Raw genomic sequence first — 21,415 nt, 5'->3', positions numbered from 1 at the left:
TTAGAACTGGGCTAATCAGAAAACAGCCGAAGACCACCAAACCCCCAGTTCTATAAGCCTGCTACGGAGGCTAGGGTAGCCAAGACCCTATGTCATACGGGGTGAAGGAACTCTAACAATAACGGTTACCTAGTCAGTAACATAACACCGGGTACACACAGACTGGGTTTAATCTTATTAGGGCAACCTTTTATACACTTAGGTTTGCCAAGTTGTCACATGGATATACACGTGAATAAGTTTGTACACTTGTACAAGGCTTAGAACTAGACATAGGATTAGAAAAATAAAACATGAAACTTTTAATTTGGTAGTCGCATACGATTTTTTTGTGTGTGTTTTTTACGTTTGACTATTTCGACGTCTCTTTTGCAAATGTGTACGAACTTGTTGACTTTTTCCAAACTTCTCAAATTGAACTGCAGTATTTCCTATTCCAGCAACGGCAAAAACGGCTTGTTCATTGATAATTTTACATATCACAGAAGATTTGACATGTACGTTACGTCTAGAAAGGACCAGTCATTACAAAGCCTTAGTGTAAAAGTTTGCTCTTAGGCCATGTTAATTTGATTATATGGATGACATCCGCGCGCGCATGAATTTTCGGCCGTTTCAAAAAAAAAGTTTTCAACCATACTGTAAATCGTACAAAACAGTTGCAAAATGAGCAAAAATATACTATAAGTTACAAAAAAAATTAATAAAACTATACCAATGTGGTAGAATGCGAAAATCTAACGAAAAAAGACGAAATTGTAAAGAAATGAACTTGAAGACTAGATTATTCGCCAAACCATATTCTGTGCCATTTGCTCAACCCTCATGACCACGTAGATTTCATAATGAAATAAAACTTCTTTTTTTGGCAAAACTTTTTTTTTATTCGCACGCGCGCATCGGTTTTGGGGCTCCCGAAGGATGTCATCCATATGATCAAATCAACATGGCCTTAAGAACGACAATGTATTTTCTTGTTTCAGGCGCAAAATACAGTAGAGAGGTCAGAAGTCATGGTCACCTGACGTTTTACCACTTCAGCGGAGATTGTGATTCGGTAGACACCCAAAATGAAATTAAGGAAAAATTCGTGGGCAATCTAATGGACTCAGTTGTTGGTGCGAGTATTTGTGCTTCAGGCTTATGTACCATCGATAACGTTAACGTCATTTGTGGACAGGACAGACGTAAAAGGCAGGCGGAAGATAGGGTGAAACGATTAGAAAGAGGCGTATTTGATAGTAGCTTCAATGTTGAATTTACCATTATTGTGAGCTTGAACAAAACAAACGAAAACACCACACATGAGAAGTTCGATCAAGTCTCTTTCCTGACCGAAAGCGTAGATACACTATCAGAGTTGGTTCAGGATGTGGTAGAGTCAGGTAACTTCACTCTCCGTGTGTGGTGGGACGTCGTACAGGCGGATTCACTACAGATGGAACCTGCGGAGGCCACGTGCGACGTTGGCTACGTTAAGAGGGGGAACGGCACATGCGGTATGTGATGCTCATTATAATTAAAACTAGGTATTTGAGTTGACTTTTTCACTAACTCAACGTAATCAAAACATTATCAATATTGGCTATTATAGTAAGCACCATTTTTAGGAGGGGACCTAAAATATAGAGATTAATTATGATATAATGTTCAGGGTTTATTAGCTGAACGGCCAATTTCAATGCTTATGATAGACAACTGAAGAAGGCTTCAAATGCAAAAATGCCAAGATAGAGTGAATAACCATCAGAAATCGCCTTCTAGATGCGGTGTTACCTAAATCTAAAACACATCACACCGGTAGACTAACACCAAGCATGACCTTGAAGACATCTCAAGAAATGTTGAGACGACTATCGGCATTTTACATCAGCCTGTATTAAATTAAGACGGATGAAAGCAGGATGACTACACTTTTTTTCGATTCCATATTCTTCAAATCGATGTTTTAACAAATGCTGCAACACATTTGACGATGATGCCACAGTTGCCTGTCCCGTGGGATCACTATTCAACACCACAACACTGCAATGTGAGGAGTGTGAAGTAGGGGCCTACCAGAACAGGGAGGCCCAGACGAAATGCCTCCCGTGTCCGAACAAGCAGACAACAACTGGAACAGGTGCCCACCAAGTCTCGATGTGTCTAGGTACGTTGCTTTCTTATTCTTGTTTTGGTCTGCTTCAAGATCCAGATACCTCCAAACACAAACGTTAATAAAAATAATAATAATGATGATGATGATGATGATGATGATGATGATGATGATGATGATAATAATAATAATAATAATAATAAAAATTTGGGTTTCTAGAAACAAGTTCAGGGATTTTTGCATTTATCCAGGTGGTGAGTATGGGGATAGTGCCGTCACCATTGCCGTATTGGGAGCATTATTTACTTTCTTCGCCATCGCTGTGCCGTTTTTGTGGTGCATACCAACAAGGTAACGCGTTTTACTTTGTTTTTAAAATGTATTATTATACATCCGATTAATTTCTTATTTATATGTTACTATAGAAACTTTCCTAGATCATATGAAGATCTTACGATTAATAAAGTTCTAAACTTCATAACAAAGATACAAAAGATTCTCAGTGACAAGGCATACTTTGCTTTTCAATAGTTTTTTTTTAAATTTTTTTGTTTGTATTTTTCCTTTGCATCAATGACTAACTTCTTGTTGAACGTTATACTGAAAAAAATCCAATTGTTTCTTTCCCAGGAGTCACCAGAACAAAGTGATGGATAGTAGAACAGACATCTCACTCACTCATTTTGGATAAGGCTAGTTTTCAAGGATTCTACAACACGCTTTTAGCATACTTAAGCAATAGTTTTGTGAAATAGGTACAATACTCATGCGGAATGCTAAAAGAGAAGTCGAGTAATCATCACTCAACCCTAAGGGTAATGCGGCATCTTTTTATACCCTAATACTGGCCCCCTTGTAAGACGCGCAGTTGCTTCAGTCTGAAAAATGCATACAACTGCACTATATAATATATAGATTTACCTAGCACACAAAGATTCCAACTGAGAATTTTCCCTTTACCGTGTCTCTGTTCATATTACATGTAACCTGGCGTTTGACAAAAAAGCATATTAGTCGGCATTTCGAATGTAAAGTGTGTCTTCTGTTTTTCATCCAGATGTTTCGCTTTGGAAAAATTTTTTAACACAAATAACCTAATCTTTCATAAATTAAAGCATGGCGAATGCATGTGCACTAGGTATGGACATGAATATTTATTCGAGTGATTAGAGCTCAATGTTCCTTTCATGAGCCCAGGACAACCAGCTAGGGGTGCAAAATTTATCTGTAAAGCAAACTTTTATACTACTGAAGCGATGTCGGAAAAGCGCTGTGAAATGGTGAGTCCACGAGGGTGATCACTGTTTGGATACGTCTGTACCGGACTTAACAAGCAACAGAATAAAAATGGGTTTACGACTAAGCAGATAGCATCCACTTCTCAAATCTGTACTGCGTAGCAAATATTGTTAAATGTCGATTTGTGTGCTACGGGAAAGAATTTTCTGGTGAAAGGAGTAGGACCATTCAAGCATACACTTGCACGTACTGTCCTATTAACAGTTGGCTAAGATAAGCGTGCTGTTGTTGTTGTTTGTTGTTGATGCAAATATATAATGTTGATAATGAAAATAAAGAGTTTTTTATTCAACCTACCATACCTTGATGACGTAGATTTCTTATAGAAGATAACTTTTTTTGCCAGACTGCTTTATTCTGACGTTCGAATCAGTTTTTGGGGTCTTAGAGGATGTCATCCACATAATCAATTCAATATGTTCTAAAAATAAAATTAGCACCTAAACGCACCGTTAACTGTCACCCATTGAAAACAAAAGGTATTCCAGTTATCAGTTTTAAATTATCAGTGTCACGTTCATTTAAAGCATGTCTGCGCTGTCACAGTTGTCGTTATCGTCAGCTGAGTGTTAACGGAATTTTCACTGGTCTCTTCTTTTGCAAGCCTGTTATAATCCTCCTCGTCCATCGATATCGACCCCATTACTTGGAGCTTTGTCTATGGTCTAGATCTGGTAAATACCAGCTGGGACACACAATGAATGTTTATAATAACCGTTGAAATAAAGCGGGCATCACATGTTCTTAACAAGAATGATCGTTACTGAATGAAAAAAAAAAATAGTTCCCTTTTCATACTTGCTCACATATCTGTACACACCGCTGCCAATTCATAATTTACAGATGCTATATAAGGAAAAACTGACTTCACGCTTCCTATCGGGAGATATATACATGCTGGTCCACGTGACGTACTCTGATTGGTCTCCTGTTTTCCCGCCATCAGACCATCTAGGTCTGGGTTCTGGGTTAAATGGCGGAGGCCTAGGCTGTTCCAAATATTATTCAGATCCAACATCATGAGTTAATGTAAGAGTACCATGACTAAAAAAAATAAAGACTAAGAATTTCAAAATAGGTTTAAAACTCTTGCATTCTGAATACACGTATGTTTCAAGATTGTAATCAAATTGAGATACTTTTTATCCTGAGACCATGATTTTGCACCACCGAAGAGCTCATAACAATGTCGGCTTCACCGCACCGACCATGAAGCAAGTCGTAGGGTTCACTTACCTTACGGGCGGCTGCTTATGGTGGAATTTGGCATTGGCATGGTTCACATACAAGCCTTGGAAGAGACTGCTTAGGTGGCATTTAAAAGCAGCGCTGAGGTACAAAAGTTGTGTTAGTTCTACGAAGCTTCAAGAAGTATAAAGAGATAACACTTAATCCATGTAACAATAAGGTTTAAGCACAACTAACTGACCAGTCTGAACAATTTTTAGCCTTGCGGTTTGGGACCGAATTCGTGAGTTAGTGACTTCAGGTTAGAATCCCGGGAAACAGAAGACTGTATATGCAGTGCACGCCCCTTTGTGTAGTACCTGATAACAGAGGTCGCAATTCTCTGATATCCGGTATATATTGGCAGTAAATAAAGTCTAACTCCGGTGGATCACGTTTTTTAACTCAATCTCCTTGTAGTTCACTTATGGCTGAAATATAAAACCGTACACCTAAGCCTGTCTAAGCAAGGAGATTCAAATAAAGCTTAAGTTATTAATAACAACACGCATTCAGTTTTTTTTCGCGTTGCACCCCCCAAACTTGGTGGTGCATGTCTAACTTTCATTGAAGCGACACGCATGTCTGCCTTCTGAAAAAGGGCATAGCTATACATATACGCCACACATTCCTGAATGAGCGCATGTATTGGTCATGTAGACTGACTGCATTTCGTAGATGAGGTGAGGCCTAGTCTTCACCTTTAAGACAGGCTACTCGATAGTGTCAAGATGGCATCATTTGTAAAAAAAAGTCCTGGCGTTCATGTCATTCATTATTGACGATTACTGGCTATAACTTTTTTCTGTAGATACTTCATTTATAGATAGCTGCCTGTCACTGCCAGTTCTTTTGACACAAAATGATGCCGACACCCATCCTTCCCCGTATTGACGACTGTGAGTGCACCCCAAGTGTTCAGCACCTCTTCTGGCGCCACTACCTCCTCCAGAGCCCCATGTACTACATACGGTGGATATACGCAGCCCTCTATTCTCTCTACCTTCTGTTCACCTTGCGAGCTCCCACTGACAGGGACATTGTTGGCTACATAGAGAACACGACCATGGCTATGCTGATCCGCCCTGCAACAGACGGCAAGTCGGGTGAATATGAAGTAACAGTAAGAGATTGCAAGCTGCGTGCCTCGGAAGGATACAAGCTGAAGAATATGTCACTGAGGTACAAGAGAGGCAAGAGGGGCGTCCAGGTCCTTTGCTTTACTCGCAACGGAGTTAAAATCGACAACAGATATCAAATCTTTTCCACAATATACTTTTACCACATTCATTCCATTCACACCAAGTCGCACCTGTTCTCCAATAACTTGGTTCGACACATCGTGGATAACGATGTAAAGATTCTCCAGGAGTCGAGCTACACCTCCATCCCGTTACATTACGGGCTCCTCCATTCGTCGTTGAGTGCGCTGGCCTGGGACGGAAGCGTGTCCAGATATCTTGGCTACGGTAATGCATGTGTTAGAGAAAGCCTAGTGGAGGAGAGAAGGAACATGAGCGCACTGGCGGGGCATCAGGCCATGGAACACTGGAAGTCACATGGGAAGGACGCCTTTGCTGGCAAACTCTTTAGGTTAGTGGAAATGTGGATGGTTGTTAAGATGAAAGTAATGTTCTTCATAACATCCCGGCAGGGAAGTATTTTATCGGTGGCTGAGCTTTGGGATTGGGTATTTGACTTGTCAAGAGAGAGTAGGTTGACAGCATGTGGGGAAAAGAGTGACACGAAGAATGTCAGGGGGAATAGGTATTTGGTATCTAACATAAGTAAGTTAAACAGCGCTACATGGCAGTCTCTGAGAAAGCAGACAACATGAGATTTAAAAAAAATTATTAAAATATATATCACAGTGTAATAGCACATTTATCAAAACAATGAATTGTTTGTTGCACACAATTTATATGTTGCACACATGCAACATATAAATTGCTTACTCTAAGATACATTTACTAACAAGATGAATTATCTGCATGTTCTTAAATGACTGGTTGACACCTTCAGACTTACATGTCATCATAGTTTGTTTTCACTACCTACAGTGAATTACTATGCTTTGTGTAACCAAAATGCGATGATACGTGGCTAAAAATAAGCTTAACAACTAAATCTGTCACGTCTTAAACTGTTACAAACTGAGAGCCACTTTCCTCACTTTCCTGACAGGTCACGACTTGCACTACAGAATGTCATGAAGCGCCATAAGATTGACCCAAAGTTGCTGGACCCTCTTTTTAACCACACCATTGTGCACAGTCTCGACCATGATGGCAGCAGTAAGTGGTCGTTCCTAAGGTGAGTTACTTAAAATGCAAAATCAACATCAACTGGACGAAATAGGTTCAGATACACTCATATCCGGGCGGGTAATTTGCCATATTTGTAAAGAATATCAGTGTATCAGAACCTTTATTGTCCAGTGATCGTCCTCTTGTTTTCGAAAATAAAAATCAACACTTGGATTCCTTTATCCCTCAAACCACCGTATGGGGTCAAAACTGACCCCAGGCGTATATTAATATGTGCTAATTGGACAGCCACCCTAAACAATACTTCTATATTCCCAGAGGAAAAAAATCAAGTAATATGATTGACATGTGTTCCGTTGGCTTTCTTCTAGGTTCTCTCTCCATCCATGGGATATCGAATGCAGCACATACCAGGCCTTTAACACGAGCATGTTCCTTATACTGATCGGCCAGCCCAATCTGAACCCGCTGGCACCGAACACCATCCGTTCCATCAACAAGCCGTTCTACCAGGACCTGTACCGGGAACTGCGGAAGATCGACCCCAAGATGGCGGATGTAGTCACCGCTAGTGTCATGTTCTAGATGGTCGTCTATACTAGCGTTCTGCAAAGGCGTATAGCGTATTTGGCGTATCAAACTTTATAACGTTCTTCTTTTAACGCCTAACGCTAAAATGTACCGCGAACTGCAGAATCCTACGAAATTAATAACCAACCACAAGAGAACGCTATGAGCGAGATATAACGAAGGTTCGGATTCAACTATTTGTGTAATTTTTTGTGTTTGGTATGTGTGAAACCCAAATTACACCATGTGTGCTCTGTATATCTCTACATACCAGATTTACATGATGTGTTGTCAAACAAATCTTAAGTGCTAAACCCCATGCGTAGCCTCCACGTTATTACAACGTTTCCAGAGATATGAATCTCGCGGTGCTCTGACGAGACCTTGAGACTTTTGTACACTAACGCTACAGCCGACGTTTTGCCATTGGAGAAAGTTTTTTATGGGTTCACCACACCACGAACCCATAAAAAACCATATTGCTTTTTCTGATGTTTCTTCTCCTTCTTCTCCTTCTTCTCCTCCTTCTCCTGCCATTTTTTAAATGGATTCAGCTTCTTCATTTTAGAGCCCAAGGTCCTGAAATTTGGTATGGAGGTACAGTGGGCAAATACCCCTAGGCGTTTTTTAAATTATTGTGATACAGGCTTTTAGAATGGTTTTATTTGAGTTTTTTGGCTGTGTTATAGCTAATGTATTACTGTGTTAGTGTGCCTTGTTTACCACGTTTGGGCATGAGTCATCACAATGGCATGCAGGGCATCAACCAATAGGCATGCAGCTTTCCTCTATACTTCTTGCTGATTGGCTGTTGGGATTTAACTTGATTAACACCTGCACAGAAGCATTTCCATACTGACAGTATGTATACTTCTTGCTGATTGGCTGTTGGGATTTAACTTTGATTAACACCTGCACAGAAGCATTTCCATACTGACAGTATGTCTGTATTCAAGTGTTTTGGTAGGTATTTCAAGCTTTCCTGCTCCAGCATTGGAATGCCGGGCATGGACGTTTTTTTTATTTTGAAAATCAACAGTTTGCATTATGCAATTAAAAATCCTAACCAATAAAGTAGGGAATAGCTATCCAACTGTTGTTTTAGTTGTATTTTACTTCATATTATAGTTATATCAATGTAAATCATTGTTTTCCCTTGTGTTTCCCATTCTTTCCCTGCCATGTCGTAAAATGTGGTGAACCCATCGCTGTATTTGCTCCAAAGCAAATATTGGCCTTTCTAGTTTAGCTCAGATTCTTTCTAAGACTCTATAAAATCTTTAGATTATTATTAGTCAAGCTACGGTGTCTTATAAATGCCATAAACACTGCATATTTTTATCCAGGATAACCACGATTCTTGACAAGCTAGGACTGTAATTGCAGTAAATCATTCGACACCTAGGGGCAAGGTCTGTATTTGTTTTCAGCTAGAAAGTACACAAAAAAGGCTTATTGTCCAGACGCCGACCGTCTGGAGAGGGACAGTCGCCCCAAATATAAGGTTTGAACCATTGATTTTATTATTTATTAATATGCTTTTTATGGATTTAAAATTTACCACATTTGCAGAATGATTGAGATAATTATAACACGTGACTATCTCCTTTTCAATATGTCAAACCTGGGACCAGAAGGTAAGGTTAAAACCACTCACACCGGGAGGGATCCCTGATCGTTTTGATAAATGTAGTGAGATTAAAACATGTTAGGTGTGGCTCTTCTTTAGCACGGGACCTCTGGCTTTACTTTCCATCCGGGAAAACGTCCCTAACCGAAGCTAGGTGCCCATTTACAGCTGAGTCAAGTGAGGATATAGGTATTAACTGTCTTTCTCAATGATACAGCAATGGGGCCTGCCAGGCATTCCAACCCAGAACCCTCGGATTTTGATCGAGTTAACAATCCTATTTACTAGACCACCTTACCACCCTAATAACCATAACCACGCTGTATGATGATTTTTGTCTACATTCTTGAATCAGAAAAAGATGATAATTTTTTTTACAAATCTGGAAGAAGATAATGACTTCGTAGTCTCTTGTATATACCGGTCTGTTGTCCTCAGCAGCATTCTCCCTGACGAAAGATAGTATCATTCCAAATAGTTGATTCTTATCGCATCGCTCAATGAAGCCACACTTTTTGCCTTCGGCAAAAAAAACAGAGCCATGACTCATACACCTAAATGCGCACATTGCATACACACGAGAACATTAATTTGCACAATTGAAGAACTTATAACACGCCTTCACTTCACTGATCATGAAGCAAGTTGTGGTGTTTAGTGACATCACACATGGCTTCCCGTGTTTGCGGTGGAATTTGGCGTTAGATGGTCCACTTAGTAAACAAGAACAGACCGCGGTTATAGGTGGTTGCCTTTGTTTACTCGTCAAGCTCTCGCTGTCGGGGTTAAAAGCCCCAAACCACAAGAAACCGTCGGGCCGGCCTTGAAGCCAGGAGCACAATTAGACAGAATATAGGTGTCATTTCAGACCACAATTGCAAGCAAAGATCTCTACGATCTCTCACAGGTGGGTATAGCTTTACTGTGCAGAGTTTAGATATTTGACGAAACCGTCTTCTGTCCATACATTATATAAGCTTGTCTGTTCTTGGGCGGTACGTTGCATAAGTGAAATATTTCATCCATGTAGCACAAAGTGTCTCTCATGGAAACTTTGTTATGTGAAAGAACGGACTTCATGCTGATCTGTGTATACTCTACGAAGTAGTACAAAGAAACCGTATTTCATCCATGTAGCGGTAAGGTTGAAATAAGCCCCACCAACTGACCAGTCTAACAAGTCCGGACCTATTTTACCTTGCGAGTAGTACTTTGGGTTCGAATTCGTGAGTTGGCGGTCTGGGTTCAAATCGGCCCGCGAACCAGGAGACTGCCGTCCTTGTCCCTTTGTGTTTCATTGTAGTTTGGGAGTCAAAGTACCTGGTGTTGATGACAATCATTTTTATTCGTTGACATACGCCTTGAACAACTATCCTCGGTGGACTACGCCGTTATTCACTCAAATATTTCACTCACAGCTAAAATAGAAAAAAAATATGCACATTGACTAGTCAAGGAGATAACAACGCACATTTAGAGAGCCTAATATTATCATGCACTGACGAAACCTTCGGAGAAAAATGGTCGCATTGACCGCTACAGCTGCCGCTTTTGCAATAATTGTAAAAAAAAATCTTATATTCTTTTTTAAAACTCTAGGGAATCTTTTGATTAAGGCTTCGAAGTCTTGTATTAACATACGATGTGTTTATCCAGAATTCACATACGTATGCATGTTTGCCTTCTGCAAAAAAGCAGAGCTATACATAAATGCCACATATCCCTGGATGAGCACATATATGAGTCATGTAGACTGACTGCATTTTGTATATGATGTAAAGCCTGGTCTTTCCCATGTATCGAAGACAGGGTAGGGCTACTCGATAGTCTCAACATGGCATCATTTGTACAAATGTCATGACGTTCATGCTATTCATTATTGACAATTACTGGCGTGTATTTTTTCTGTATGTACGTTTTTTAATAGGTGTCTGTCGCTGTCAGTTCTTTTGACACATAATGAAGCCGACGCTTATCCTCCCCCGTATTGACGACTGTGAGTGCACCCCAAGTGTTCAGCACCTCTTCTGGCGCCACCACCTCCTCCAGAGCCCCATGTACTACATACGGTGGATATACGCAACCCTCTATTCTCTCTACCTTCTGTTCGTCATGCGAGTTCCCACTGACAGGGACATTGTCGGCTACATAGGCACGACCATGGCTATGCTGATCCGCCCTGCAACAGACGGCAAGTCGGGTGAATATGAAGTAACCGTTAGAGATTGCAAGCTGCGTGCCCTCGGAGGATACAAGCTGAAGAACATGTCACTGAGGTTCAAGACAGGCAAGAGGGGCGTCCAGGTTCTTTGCTTTACTCGCAACGGAGTTAAAATCGACAACAGATATCAAATCTTTTCCACAATATACTTTTACCACATTCATTCCATTCACACCAAGTCGCACCTGTTCTCCAATAGCTTGGTCCGACACATCGTGGATAACGATGTAAAGATTCTCCAGGAGTCAAGCTACACCTCCATCCCGTTACATTACGGGCTCCTCCATTCGTCCGTGAGTGCGCTGGCCCGGGACGGTAACGTGTCCAGATATCTCGGTTATGGCAATGTCGGCACCAGAGAAAGCCTAGTGGAGGAGAGCAGAAACATGAGCGCATTTGCGGGACATCAGGCCATGGAACACTGGAAGTCACATGGGAAGGACTCCTTTGCTGGAAAACTCTACAGGTAAGAGAAAGGGTCACTGTAGAACGTTCAAGTCAAGAAATATTCCTTGTTACTTCTGGATATGAAAGTATCATTTTGAGTCGTGGAGCTGCGGGTTTGGGTATCTGTCCAGAGAGAGTGAGTTGACTGCACATGGGTGAGGTAAAGATTGGCATTCAGACTGTGAGGAAAGTAATGTTCTTTTTTTCAAAAATCTTATTCAAGAAATATGAAATAACTCAAGTACAGAGAAACATACATAAAAACCAAAGTCACGTTCAGTCATGCCAGAACAAAGTGTAAGAACCAAGAATAACTAACATCAGTGTCAACTGAAAAAGTCTTAACAAACCACAAAAGTACTGATTCTTCGTTCAGATAAATGTAGTTGAATGATATCAACTGTAAATTAATCTAAATTATGAATGGTGATATATGTAGTAAAAAATAATTTTCTTCATTACATCCCAGTACGAAAGTATTTTTTCGGTGGCTGAGCTTTGGGTTCGTGTATTTGTCCAGACAGAGTAGGTTGACAGCATGTGGGAAAAGGGTTGACAAGAAGAATATCAGGGGGAACGAAGAGGTCTCAGAATTTGGTATCTAACAAAAATAAGTAAAACAGCGCTGCATGACAGTCTCTGAGAAATCAGACAAAAGGGGATTTAAAAAATATTTAAACGAATTTGATATCTGTTGTCCATTTGAACGAAACAATGAATACAAATTGCTAACTCTAAGCTACATTTACTAACAATAAGATGAATTATCTGCATGTTCTTAAATGACTGGTTGATACCTTCAGACTTACATGTCATCACAGTTTGTTTTCACAGGTGGAAACTTGTCGGTCTTTAGAACCTAGGTTTTTTTCTACCCACAATGAATTACCATACTTTGTGTAACCAAAATGCGATGATACGTGGCTAAAAATAAGCTTAACAACTAAATCTGTCACGTCTTAAACTGTTACAAACTGAGAGCCACTTTCCTCACTCTCCTGACAGGTCACGACTTGCACTACAGAATGTCATGAAGCGCCATAAGATTGACCCAAAGTTGCTGGATCCTCTTTTTAACCACACCATTGTGCACAGTCTCGACCATGATGGCAGCAGTAAGTGGTCGTTCCTAAGGTGAGTTACTTAAAATGCAAAATCAACATCGTCTTCTTGTTTTCGCAAAAAAATCAACGCTTGGATCAAAACTGACCCCATGCGTATATAAATACGTGGCATTTGGACAGCCGCCCTTAACAATACTTCTATATTTCCAGAGAAAAAAAAAGTACCTATCGTCATTAACATGGGTTCCGTTGGCTTTCTTCTAGGTTCTCTCTCCATCCATTGGACACCGAATGCAGCATCTACCAGGCCTTCAACACCAGCATGTTCCGTATCCTGATCACCCAGCCCAACCTGAACCCGCTGGCACCGAACACCATCCGTTCAATCAACAAGCCGTTCTACCAGGACCTGTACCGGGAACTGCGGAAGATCGACCCCAAGATGGCGGATGTAGTCACCGCTAGTGTCATGTTCTAGATGGTCGTCTATACTAGCGTTCTGCAAAGGCGTATGGCGTATTTGGTGCATTAAACTTTATAGCGTTGTTTATTAAACGCTTAACGCTAATATGTACCGCGGACTGCAGGAAATTAACCAACCACAAGAGGACGCTATGAGCGAGATATAATTATAACGAAGGTTGTTTTTGTTTGGTATGTGTGAAACCCAAATTACACCATGTGTGCTCTCATATGTTACAACTACATACCGGATTTACATAGTGTGTTGTCAAACATATTTTAAATGCTAAACCCCATGCATAGCCTCCACGTCATTACATCGTTTCCAGAGATATGAATCTCGCGGTGCTCTGACGAGACCTTGAGACTTTTGTACACTAACGCCACATTCGACGTTTTGCCATTGGAGTAAGTTTTCTTTGTTCAGATTCTTTCTAAGACTCTAAGAAACCTTTAGATTATTATTAGTCAAGCTACGGCGACTTGTAAATATAAACATTGTATATTTCTATCCAGGATGAACCACGATTCTTGGCGAGCTATAGGACTGTAATAACAGTAGATAATTCGACACTTAAAACCATGCCAAGGGCAAAAAAGGCTCATTGTCCAGATTGACCAAACACCGACCTTCTGGAGAGGACAACAATCCCAAATATTAGGTTTGAACCATTGATTTTAATATGTTTTAATCTGTTATTTATAGATTTAAGATTTACCACAATTGCAGAATGATTGAGATAACAGGTGACTATCACCTTTTTCAAGATGTCAAACCTGAGATCGGAAGGTAAGATTTAAGCCACTCACATCGGGAGGAATCCATGATATTTTTGATAAGTGTACTGAGATTTAAACATGTGGCTTAACTTTCCATTCACGAAGACGTCCCTAACCGAAGCTAGGTGCCCATTTACAGCTGAGTCAAGTGAGGATATAGGTATTAACTGTCTTTCTCAATGACACAGCAATGGGGCCTACCCGGGATTCCAACCCAGAACCCTCGGATTTTGAGTTAACAATCCTATTTACTAGACCACCTTACCACCCCAATAACCATAACCACGCTGTATGATGATTTTTGTCCACATTCTTGAATCAGAAAAAAGATGATCATTTTTTTCTACAAATCTGGAAGAAGATAATGACTTCGTAGTCTCTTGTATATACCGGTCTGTTGTCCTCAGTAGCATTCTCGCTGACGAAAGATAGTATCATTCCAATTAGTTGATTCTTATCGCATCGCTCAATGAAGCCACACTTTTGACCTTCGGCAAAAAACAGAGCCATGACTCATACAGCTAAATGTGCACACGAGAACATAAATTTTGCACCATTGAAGAACTTATAACACGTCTTCACTTCACTGATCATGAAGCAAGTTGTGGTGTTTAGTGAGATCACACGTGGCTTCCCTTGTTTGCGGTGGAATTTGGCGTTAGATGGTTCACCTACAAGAACATGGCTGTATAGGTGATAGCCTGTGTTTACACGCCAAGCTCTTGCTGCCGGGGTTAATGACCCCAACCCCAAGGAAACCGTCGGGTGGGCCGGCCTTGAAGCAGGGTCGCATTTCAGACAAAGATGGCTCCGTGACCACAACTGCAAGCAAAGATCTCTAACATGTATACGATCTCTCACAGGTGAGTATATCCATTTACTATGCAACGTTTAGATCTTTGACGAAGCTGCCGTCTGGGTTTGAATCCCGCGAACCAAGAGACTGTTGTCCAGACTGTCCTTGTCCCTTTTTATGTTCCATTGTTGTTTGGGAGTCAACGTACCTGATGTTAATAACATCGAGGTCTATATTCACTGACATACGCATTGAACAAAGTCTCTCTTCGGTGGACTATGCAGCTATTCACTCGGGTATTTTACTTATAGCTAGATTAAAAAAAAATACGCCTCGGCTAATCACGTACATGTAGATTAAAAATTAGTATGTTCATGTAAACAAAGCTGGCATGCACTGACGAAACCTTCGGACAGAAAACGGTGGATATACGCAGCCATCTATTCCCTTTACCTTCTGTTCATCATGAAACCTCCTGCTGACAGAGACATTGGCGGCTACATAGAGAACACGACCATGGCTATGCTGAAGCTTTTGCAATGATCTAGTATTTGTTTCTAAAGCTAGAGGGAATCTTTTGATTCACGCTACGGAGTCTTGTGGATATCATAAACATGGCGTGTTTATCCCGAATTCACAACGTGACGACAAGATAGGACTGGGACTGTAAGGATTTAGAGTAAATAACCCGATCTTTAAAACCTTGCCAAAGGCAAGGTCTTTATTTGTTTTCGGCTAGATATAACTGACGAAAGCCAGTGGTTCCGTCAAAAAGTACCAGTTGGTTATCTTCTTTGCATACACCCCCCACCTGGCCATGCATGTCTGACATTCATTGAAGCGACACGTTTGCATGTTTGACTTCTGAAAAAACAAACAAAAAAAAAACAACAACACATATCCATGGATGAGCACATATATGGGTCATGTAGACTGACTGTATTTCGTATATGATGTAAAGCCTAGTCTTCCACATGTATCAAAGAGAGGGTAGGGGTACTTGATAGCCTCAACATGGCATCATTTGTCATTTGTAAAAATGTCATTGCGTCTATGTTGTTCGTTCTTGACGCTTACTGGCGCGATTTTTTTCTATAGGTTCGTTTTTATAGCGGTCTGTCGCTGCCAGTTCTTTTGACACAAAATTATGCCGACACCTATCCTCCCCCGTATTGACGACTGTGAGTGCACCCCAAATGTTCAGCACCTCTTCCGGCGCCACCACCTCCTCCAGAGCCCCATGTACTACATACGGTGGATATACGCAGCCTTCTATTCTCTCTACCTTCTGTTCTTTATGGAACCTCCTACTGACAGAGACATTGTCGGCTACATAGAGAACACAACCATGGTAATGCTGATCCGCCCTGCAGCGGACGGCAGGTTGGGCGAATATGAAGTAACCGTTAGAGATTGCAAGTTGCGTGCTTCCGGAGGATACAAGCTGAAGAATATGTCACTGAGGTACAAGAGAGGCAAGAGGGGCGTCCGGCTTTTGTCCTTTACTCGCAACGGAGTTAGAATGAGTAACAGGGGTCAAATATTTTCCACAGTTTACTTCTACCATACCCATTCCTTCCACACTAAGTCCCACCTGTTCTCCAATAGCCTGGTCCGACACATCGTGGATAACAATGTAAAGATTCTCCAGGAGTCAAGCTACACATCCATTCCGTTACATTACGAGCTCCTCCATTCGTCGCTGAGTGTGTTAGAGTGGGACGGAAACGTGTCCAGATATCTCGGCTATGGAGGTGCCTGTATCAGAGAGAGCCTAGTGGAGGAGAGTAGGAACATGAGCGCTCTGGCCGGACATCAGGCCATGGAACGCTGGAAGTCACATGGGAAGGACTCCTTTGCTGGAAAACTTTTAAGGTTAGTGGAAATGCCATATCGTTTATAAGTGATTTTATATCTCATTACTTCAAGGTACGGAGGTATAAGTTTGGATGGCTGAGTTGTTGGTTTTAGTATAAAGTAGGTTTACAGCGCGTGGGTTGCGAAAACATTGATAGGGCGTAAGTCAAGCCTACGCCCAAACATCTAAATTTAAATATAACGGGGGTGCATTGGTCACGTCTTCAAAAAACAACTCACAATTTTGGCATAGGCACTACTTTAGACTTTTGTAAAATAGTATTGAGAGTCGTTTTTCTTCCCTAATCCACAGGTCACGACTGGCGCTACAGGGAGTCATGGAGCGCCACGAGATTGACCCAAAGTTGCTTGACCCTCTTTTCAACCACGTCATTGTGCACAGCCTGGATCATGATGGCATCAGTCAGTGGTCGTTCCTAAGGTGAGATACCCAACATTCAGAATAGACCGATCGTTATCACAGTAAGCAGCTAAGCCTATAGTATTTCTAAACTAAACATCAACAACAACTTTGACCGTTTTGGACCCCGAAATCAGTACAGAGAAGGTGTGAATACGTTTTCTTATTATGTAAGCAAACCACCATGAAGTCTACAAACAAGAAAAAAAATCGGACATTTCAGACTTCGGCTTCCTGACTTCCTTTATGTCTGAGTTCCGGCCAACTTCTGAGACCATCACGTTCACTGGTCTCAGACCCCTTGACCTCCTATTATTCAGTCTGTTTGTTTTTTCATTCGTTTGTTTGTTTATTTAGGATATCGATTAGTGTTACGACTCTTCCCGGAGTCCACGTGGGTGGGAGACTGACAATCTCCAACCCACGTGTTGTCGACCTAGTCTGTCTCGACAGACATTAACTAATTAAAATTACTTTCTTTGGCCTTCTACCAGGTTTTCACTCCACCCATGGGACACCGAGTGCAGCATCTACCAGGCCTTCAACACCAGCATGTTCCGTATCCTGATCACCCAGCCCAATCTGAACCCGCTGGCACCGAACACCATCCGTTCCATCAACAAGCCGTTCTACCAGGACCTGTACCGGGAACTGCGGAAGATCGACCCCAAGATGGCGGATGTAGTCACCGCTAGTGTCATGTACTAGATATATTAGATACTATATACCAGAGCTTTGAGAAGGCGTCTGGACTATATTTGTGTTTGATAACATTGCATATGTACAGGACCTCTTGCTTTACGTCCTATCCGAGAGGACGTACCTGACCGAAGCTAGGTACTCATCTGAGTCAAATGGTGAGGAAATAGGTCCAAAGTTCCATTTACATGGACGCAACAAAGGGGCCTGCTAAGGATTCGAACTCAGAACCTTCGAAATCAGAGTCAACAATCCAATATAAAGCACAAAAACCATTACCAGACGTATCTGTGAAATATACCTGGGATATAGCCACATAATTTAAGCTAAAACACCCAGATTTAAATATTCGAGTTTAGTCGACAAATATTGATTAATAAACGCAATATATCTAATATCATGCCGACATTTGGCTTAAAGCAACAATTACGGTAACCAGATTTACACTTGACTTGAATTTTTTGTCAATTCATTCTTCTGACTTGGTAAAATAGGTCTAAAGAAGCAGAGACAGTGAATTTGTAGGAGTATGATATCGATCCTGCAATCCTTGTGTAAACACCTTTTAAAGATCTAAACGACCAACCCCATGCATAGCCTTAATGATGACGACATTACTACATATCTTTGAATCTCGCGGTGTACTGACGAGACCTTAACACGTCAAATCACACCGACGCTACAGCTGACGCATATGCAACTGGAGAAAGGTTTCATGTTCAGATTCTTTCTAAGACTCTAAGTAATCCTCTTATAGATATTAATCAATGCACGATGTCTTGTAAATAGCATAAACACTGCAAGATTTTATCCAGCATTACCATTTTTTCTTGACGAGACAGGACTGTAATTACAATGAAATTTTCGACCTTTGAAACCTTGACCTCAGCAAGGTCTTTGTCTTCAGCTAGAAAACACACAAAAAAGTAGCCCATAGACCAGATATATATTGACCGTTTGGAGAGGGGCAGTTGTCAAAAATTCAAAGTTTAAAGAAGCCGTTATCCACTGGCAGTATAATTGAGTTTGTTGTAGTGTGCATGTGGTGCCGCAACAATGGTTTAATTAGACACGCTGTATAATGTTTTTTGTGTACAATGTTACATGTTAATTCGACAAAAACGAACATGTTTCGCGACTAGTCTTACAGAAGATCATAACTTTACAGTAACCTGTACCGTTCTGTTTTCTTCAGACTCATTCTGAGCCACTGACGAAAGATAGCGGGTGATAACTAAACGTATTTCGCGGTGTACTAGCGAGACCCTGAGACCTCAAGCTTTATAAATACTGACACTACAGCCGACGCATTTTCAAATGGAAAATTTAAGGTTTTGTGTTCAGATACTTTTAACACTCTAAGTAATCCTTTGATTGTTATTTATAAAACTGCGATCTCTTAAACATTGCATGATTTTATCCAACATTACCAATTTTTCTTGTAATTGCAATGGACGATTCGACCTTTGAAACCTTGCTGAGGTCAAGGCCTGTATGTCTTCAGCTAGAAAACACACAAAAAGTAGCCCATAGTCCAGATATATATTGACCGTTTGGAGAGGGGCAGTTGTCAAAAATTTAAAGTTTAAAGAAGCCGTTAACAAAAAAAAGAATTCACTGGAAGTATTATGAGTTTGTTGCAGTGTGCATGTGGTGCCGCAACAAAGGTTTAATTAGACACGCTGTATGGTGATTTTTTTTGTACATTGTTACATGTAAATTCGACAAAAACGAACGTTTCGCAACTAGTCTTATAGAAGATCATAACTTTACAGTAACTTGTACCGTTCTGCTTTCTTCACACTCAATTTTAGCCAGCGACGAAAGATAGCGTGTGCTAACTAAAACGCATGACTCTATAGAAGTATTTTTTAGTTGGTTGATTCGTTTTACATTGCTCCGACATGTCTGAATGTCTAACCTTAAAATTTATTGAAACGACACTTAGTCATGTTTAGCTAAATGAGAACTTACATACTTTGGGCAGACTGACAGCATTTCGTACATGAAGTAAAGCAAACTCTTCCTCGGTATCTAGGGTAGAAGTAGGCTTACACGATTGGCTAAACATGGCATCATTTGTTTTTGCAACCATCCCATTGGTTATTGGGCGCTTATTGATGCAGTATCTGTCACTGCCTGTTCTGTGTGCTCTGTTGTTTTTTTTTAGATTTGCTCTTTTAGATTTTAACTTTTGTGATTATAATGAAGTGACAAATTTTAAAGTTGTTCTTATTTCCATATTCTTTCGGCCTTTTTATAAACACTAAACCAATGCATACTATCGCTGCCTGGTTTTGCATCGCTATTGATTATAAGCCAACTAATCCTGTAAGATTTACCCGTGACATAATCACATAATCTCCCATGTAACACCTGGAATTGGATATGTGAACTCAGTCGACAAATAGTGATTAATACACACACGAGATCTATTATCATAATGCCGACGTTTAATCACTTAAACCTGTCATGCTGTTGTTTGTCAAAATTCCCAACCTATTCTTCTGACTCGTTCAAATATGTAGTAAATAAAACATAACACTAGAAGGTGGATTTTCAGGATGATGTAACCCTGCAAGCTGATGTCACCCTGCGAGCAGGATGATGTAATTAACTTGCAATCTTCGTGTAAACATCTTTTAAAGTTGCAAACCCTATGCATAGCCTCATTGGTGACAACGCTACCATGTTCCCAGAGATCTGAATCTCGCGGTGTACTAGAGAGACCCTGAGACGTCAAACTTTATACTGACATTACAGTTCAATTGGAGATTTTAAGGTTTTGTGTTCGGATTCTTTTAAAATCCTTTGATTGTTATTTATCAAACTACGATCTCTTAAACATTGCATGCGTTTATCCAACATTGCCAATTTTCTTGACGAGACAGGACTGTAATTGCAATAAAACGATTCGACCCTTGACGCCTTGCCCAGGTCAAGGCCTATATTTGTTTTCATCTGGAAAACAAACAAGCCGATCATTTGAAGGGGGGCAGTTGTCGAAAATTCAAAGTTTAAAGCAGCCGTTAGGAAAAAAAAGAATTCGCTGGCAGTATTTATTGAGATTGTTGTAGTGCGGTGCCACAGCGATGGTGTAATAGGACACTCTGTCTACAGATTTTTGTCCACGTTGTTAAATCTTACAATTCAAAGACAAACATGTTACAGAAGATCATGACTTACAGCCCCCTGCACCATTCTGTTGTTTTTAGACTCATTGTCGCTGGCGAAAGATATCGGGTGCTATCTATATACACCACCCCCCTGATCTGCCTATCTAGCCCTCATTCAAATAACACTTAATTAGGCGTGTTTGGCCCTCGGCAAAAACAGAGCTATGCCAAATACGCCAAATGCGTACATTGTGGCTCATTTCGTATTTTGAGGCAAGGCCTAGCCTTCATTCCTTCATCCGATTAAGATATGAGTAGGGTTACTCGATAGACTAAACATGGCGTCATTTGTAAAAAAAAATTCTGGTGATCAATTCATCAGCTATTGGCACTTCACGGTGTTGCATTTTCGTTAGGCACGATATGTTGACGATTGTCTGTTACTGTCAATTCTGTTACACAAG

The 21,415-nt window shown here is 40.7% G+C and overlaps 4 protein-coding genes across 4 annotated transcripts in view; all 4 read left to right on the top strand.

Moving 5' to 3' along the window:
- LOC109483906 (sushi, von Willebrand factor type A, EGF and pentraxin domain-containing protein 1-like) overlaps positions 1-3,781 on the top strand; it is a 19,043-nt gene extending 15,262 nt beyond the window's left edge. The window contains exons 25-28 of the mRNA XM_019787046.1: positions 984-1,499; positions 1,988-2,149; positions 2,347-2,446; positions 2,726-3,781. Coding sequence (XP_019642605.1) covers positions 984-1,499; positions 1,988-2,149; positions 2,347-2,446; positions 2,726-2,786 — 839 coding nt within the window. The 3' untranslated portion in view covers positions 2,787-3,781. The remainder of the gene's footprint in view (positions 1-983; positions 1,500-1,987; positions 2,150-2,346; positions 2,447-2,725) is intronic.
- Positions 3,782-5,486: 1,705 nt separating this feature from the next.
- Positions 5,487-7,687, top strand: LOC109483925. The gene is made up of 3 exons (XM_019787066.1): positions 5,487-6,214; positions 6,806-6,934; positions 7,260-7,687. The coding sequence occupies exons 1-3, from the start codon at positions 5,487-5,489 to the stop codon at positions 7,471-7,473; spliced, it is 1,071 nt and encodes a 356-aa protein (XP_019642625.1). The 3' UTR covers positions 7,474-7,687.
- Positions 7,688-11,047: 3,360 nt separating this feature from the next.
- Positions 11,048-13,334, top strand: LOC109483883. Its single transcript, XM_019787026.1, has 3 exons — positions 11,048-11,775; positions 12,762-12,890; positions 13,085-13,334. The coding sequence occupies exons 1-3, from the start codon at positions 11,048-11,050 to the stop codon at positions 13,296-13,298; spliced, it is 1,071 nt and encodes a 356-aa protein (XP_019642585.1). The 3' UTR covers positions 13,299-13,334.
- Positions 13,335-16,005: 2,671 nt separating this feature from the next.
- On the top strand, positions 16,006-17,844 carry LOC109483926. The gene is made up of 3 exons (XM_019787067.1): positions 16,006-16,733; positions 17,029-17,157; positions 17,631-17,844. The coding sequence occupies exons 1-3, from the start codon at positions 16,006-16,008 to the stop codon at positions 17,842-17,844; spliced, it is 1,071 nt and encodes a 356-aa protein (XP_019642626.1).
- Positions 17,845-21,415: the final 3,571 nt, after the last annotated feature.

Source organism: Branchiostoma belcheri, unplaced genomic scaffold (genome assembly GCF_001625305.1).
Source record: "Branchiostoma belcheri isolate BF01 breed outbred unplaced genomic scaffold, Haploidv18h27 scaffold67, whole genome shotgun sequence".
Lineage (NCBI taxonomy): Eukaryota > Metazoa > Chordata > Leptocardii > Amphioxiformes > Branchiostomatidae > Branchiostoma > Branchiostoma belcheri.
This window is presented reverse-complemented; position numbering and strand designations above follow the sequence as displayed.

What these genes read in the sequence shown, in the direction of transcription:
- LOC109483883 (XM_019787026.1), top strand. Translation starts at nt 11,048, where the DNA reads ATGAAGCCGACGCTTATCCTCCCCCGTATTGACGACTGTGAGTGCACC. An exon ending in TTTGCTGGAAAACTCTACAG is followed by an intron (nt 11,776 to 12,761) that starts GTAAGAGAAAGG and finishes CTCTCCTGACAG; the next exon opens with GTCACGACTTGCACTACAGA. An exon ending in AGTAAGTGGTCGTTCCTAAG is followed by an intron (nt 12,891 to 13,084) that starts GTGAGTTACTTA and finishes GCTTTCTTCTAG; the next exon opens with GTTCTCTCTCCATCCATTGG.
- LOC109483925 (XM_019787066.1), top strand. Translation starts at nt 5,487, where the DNA reads ATGCCGACACCCATCCTTCCCCGTATTGACGACTGTGAGTGCACCCCA. An exon ending in TTTGCTGGCAAACTCTTTAG is followed by an intron (nt 6,215 to 6,805) that starts GTTAGTGGAAAT and finishes CTTTCCTGACAG; the next exon opens with GTCACGACTTGCACTACAGA. An exon ending in AGTAAGTGGTCGTTCCTAAG is followed by an intron (nt 6,935 to 7,259) that starts GTGAGTTACTTA and finishes GCTTTCTTCTAG; the next exon opens with GTTCTCTCTCCATCCATGGG.
- LOC109483926 (XM_019787067.1), top strand. Translation starts at nt 16,006, where the DNA reads ATGCCGACACCTATCCTCCCCCGTATTGACGACTGTGAGTGCACCCCA. An exon ending in TTTGCTGGAAAACTTTTAAG is followed by an intron (nt 16,734 to 17,028) that starts GTTAGTGGAAAT and finishes CCTAATCCACAG; the next exon opens with GTCACGACTGGCGCTACAGG. An exon ending in AGTCAGTGGTCGTTCCTAAG is followed by an intron (nt 17,158 to 17,630) that starts GTGAGATACCCA and finishes GCCTTCTACCAG; the next exon opens with GTTTTCACTCCACCCATGGG.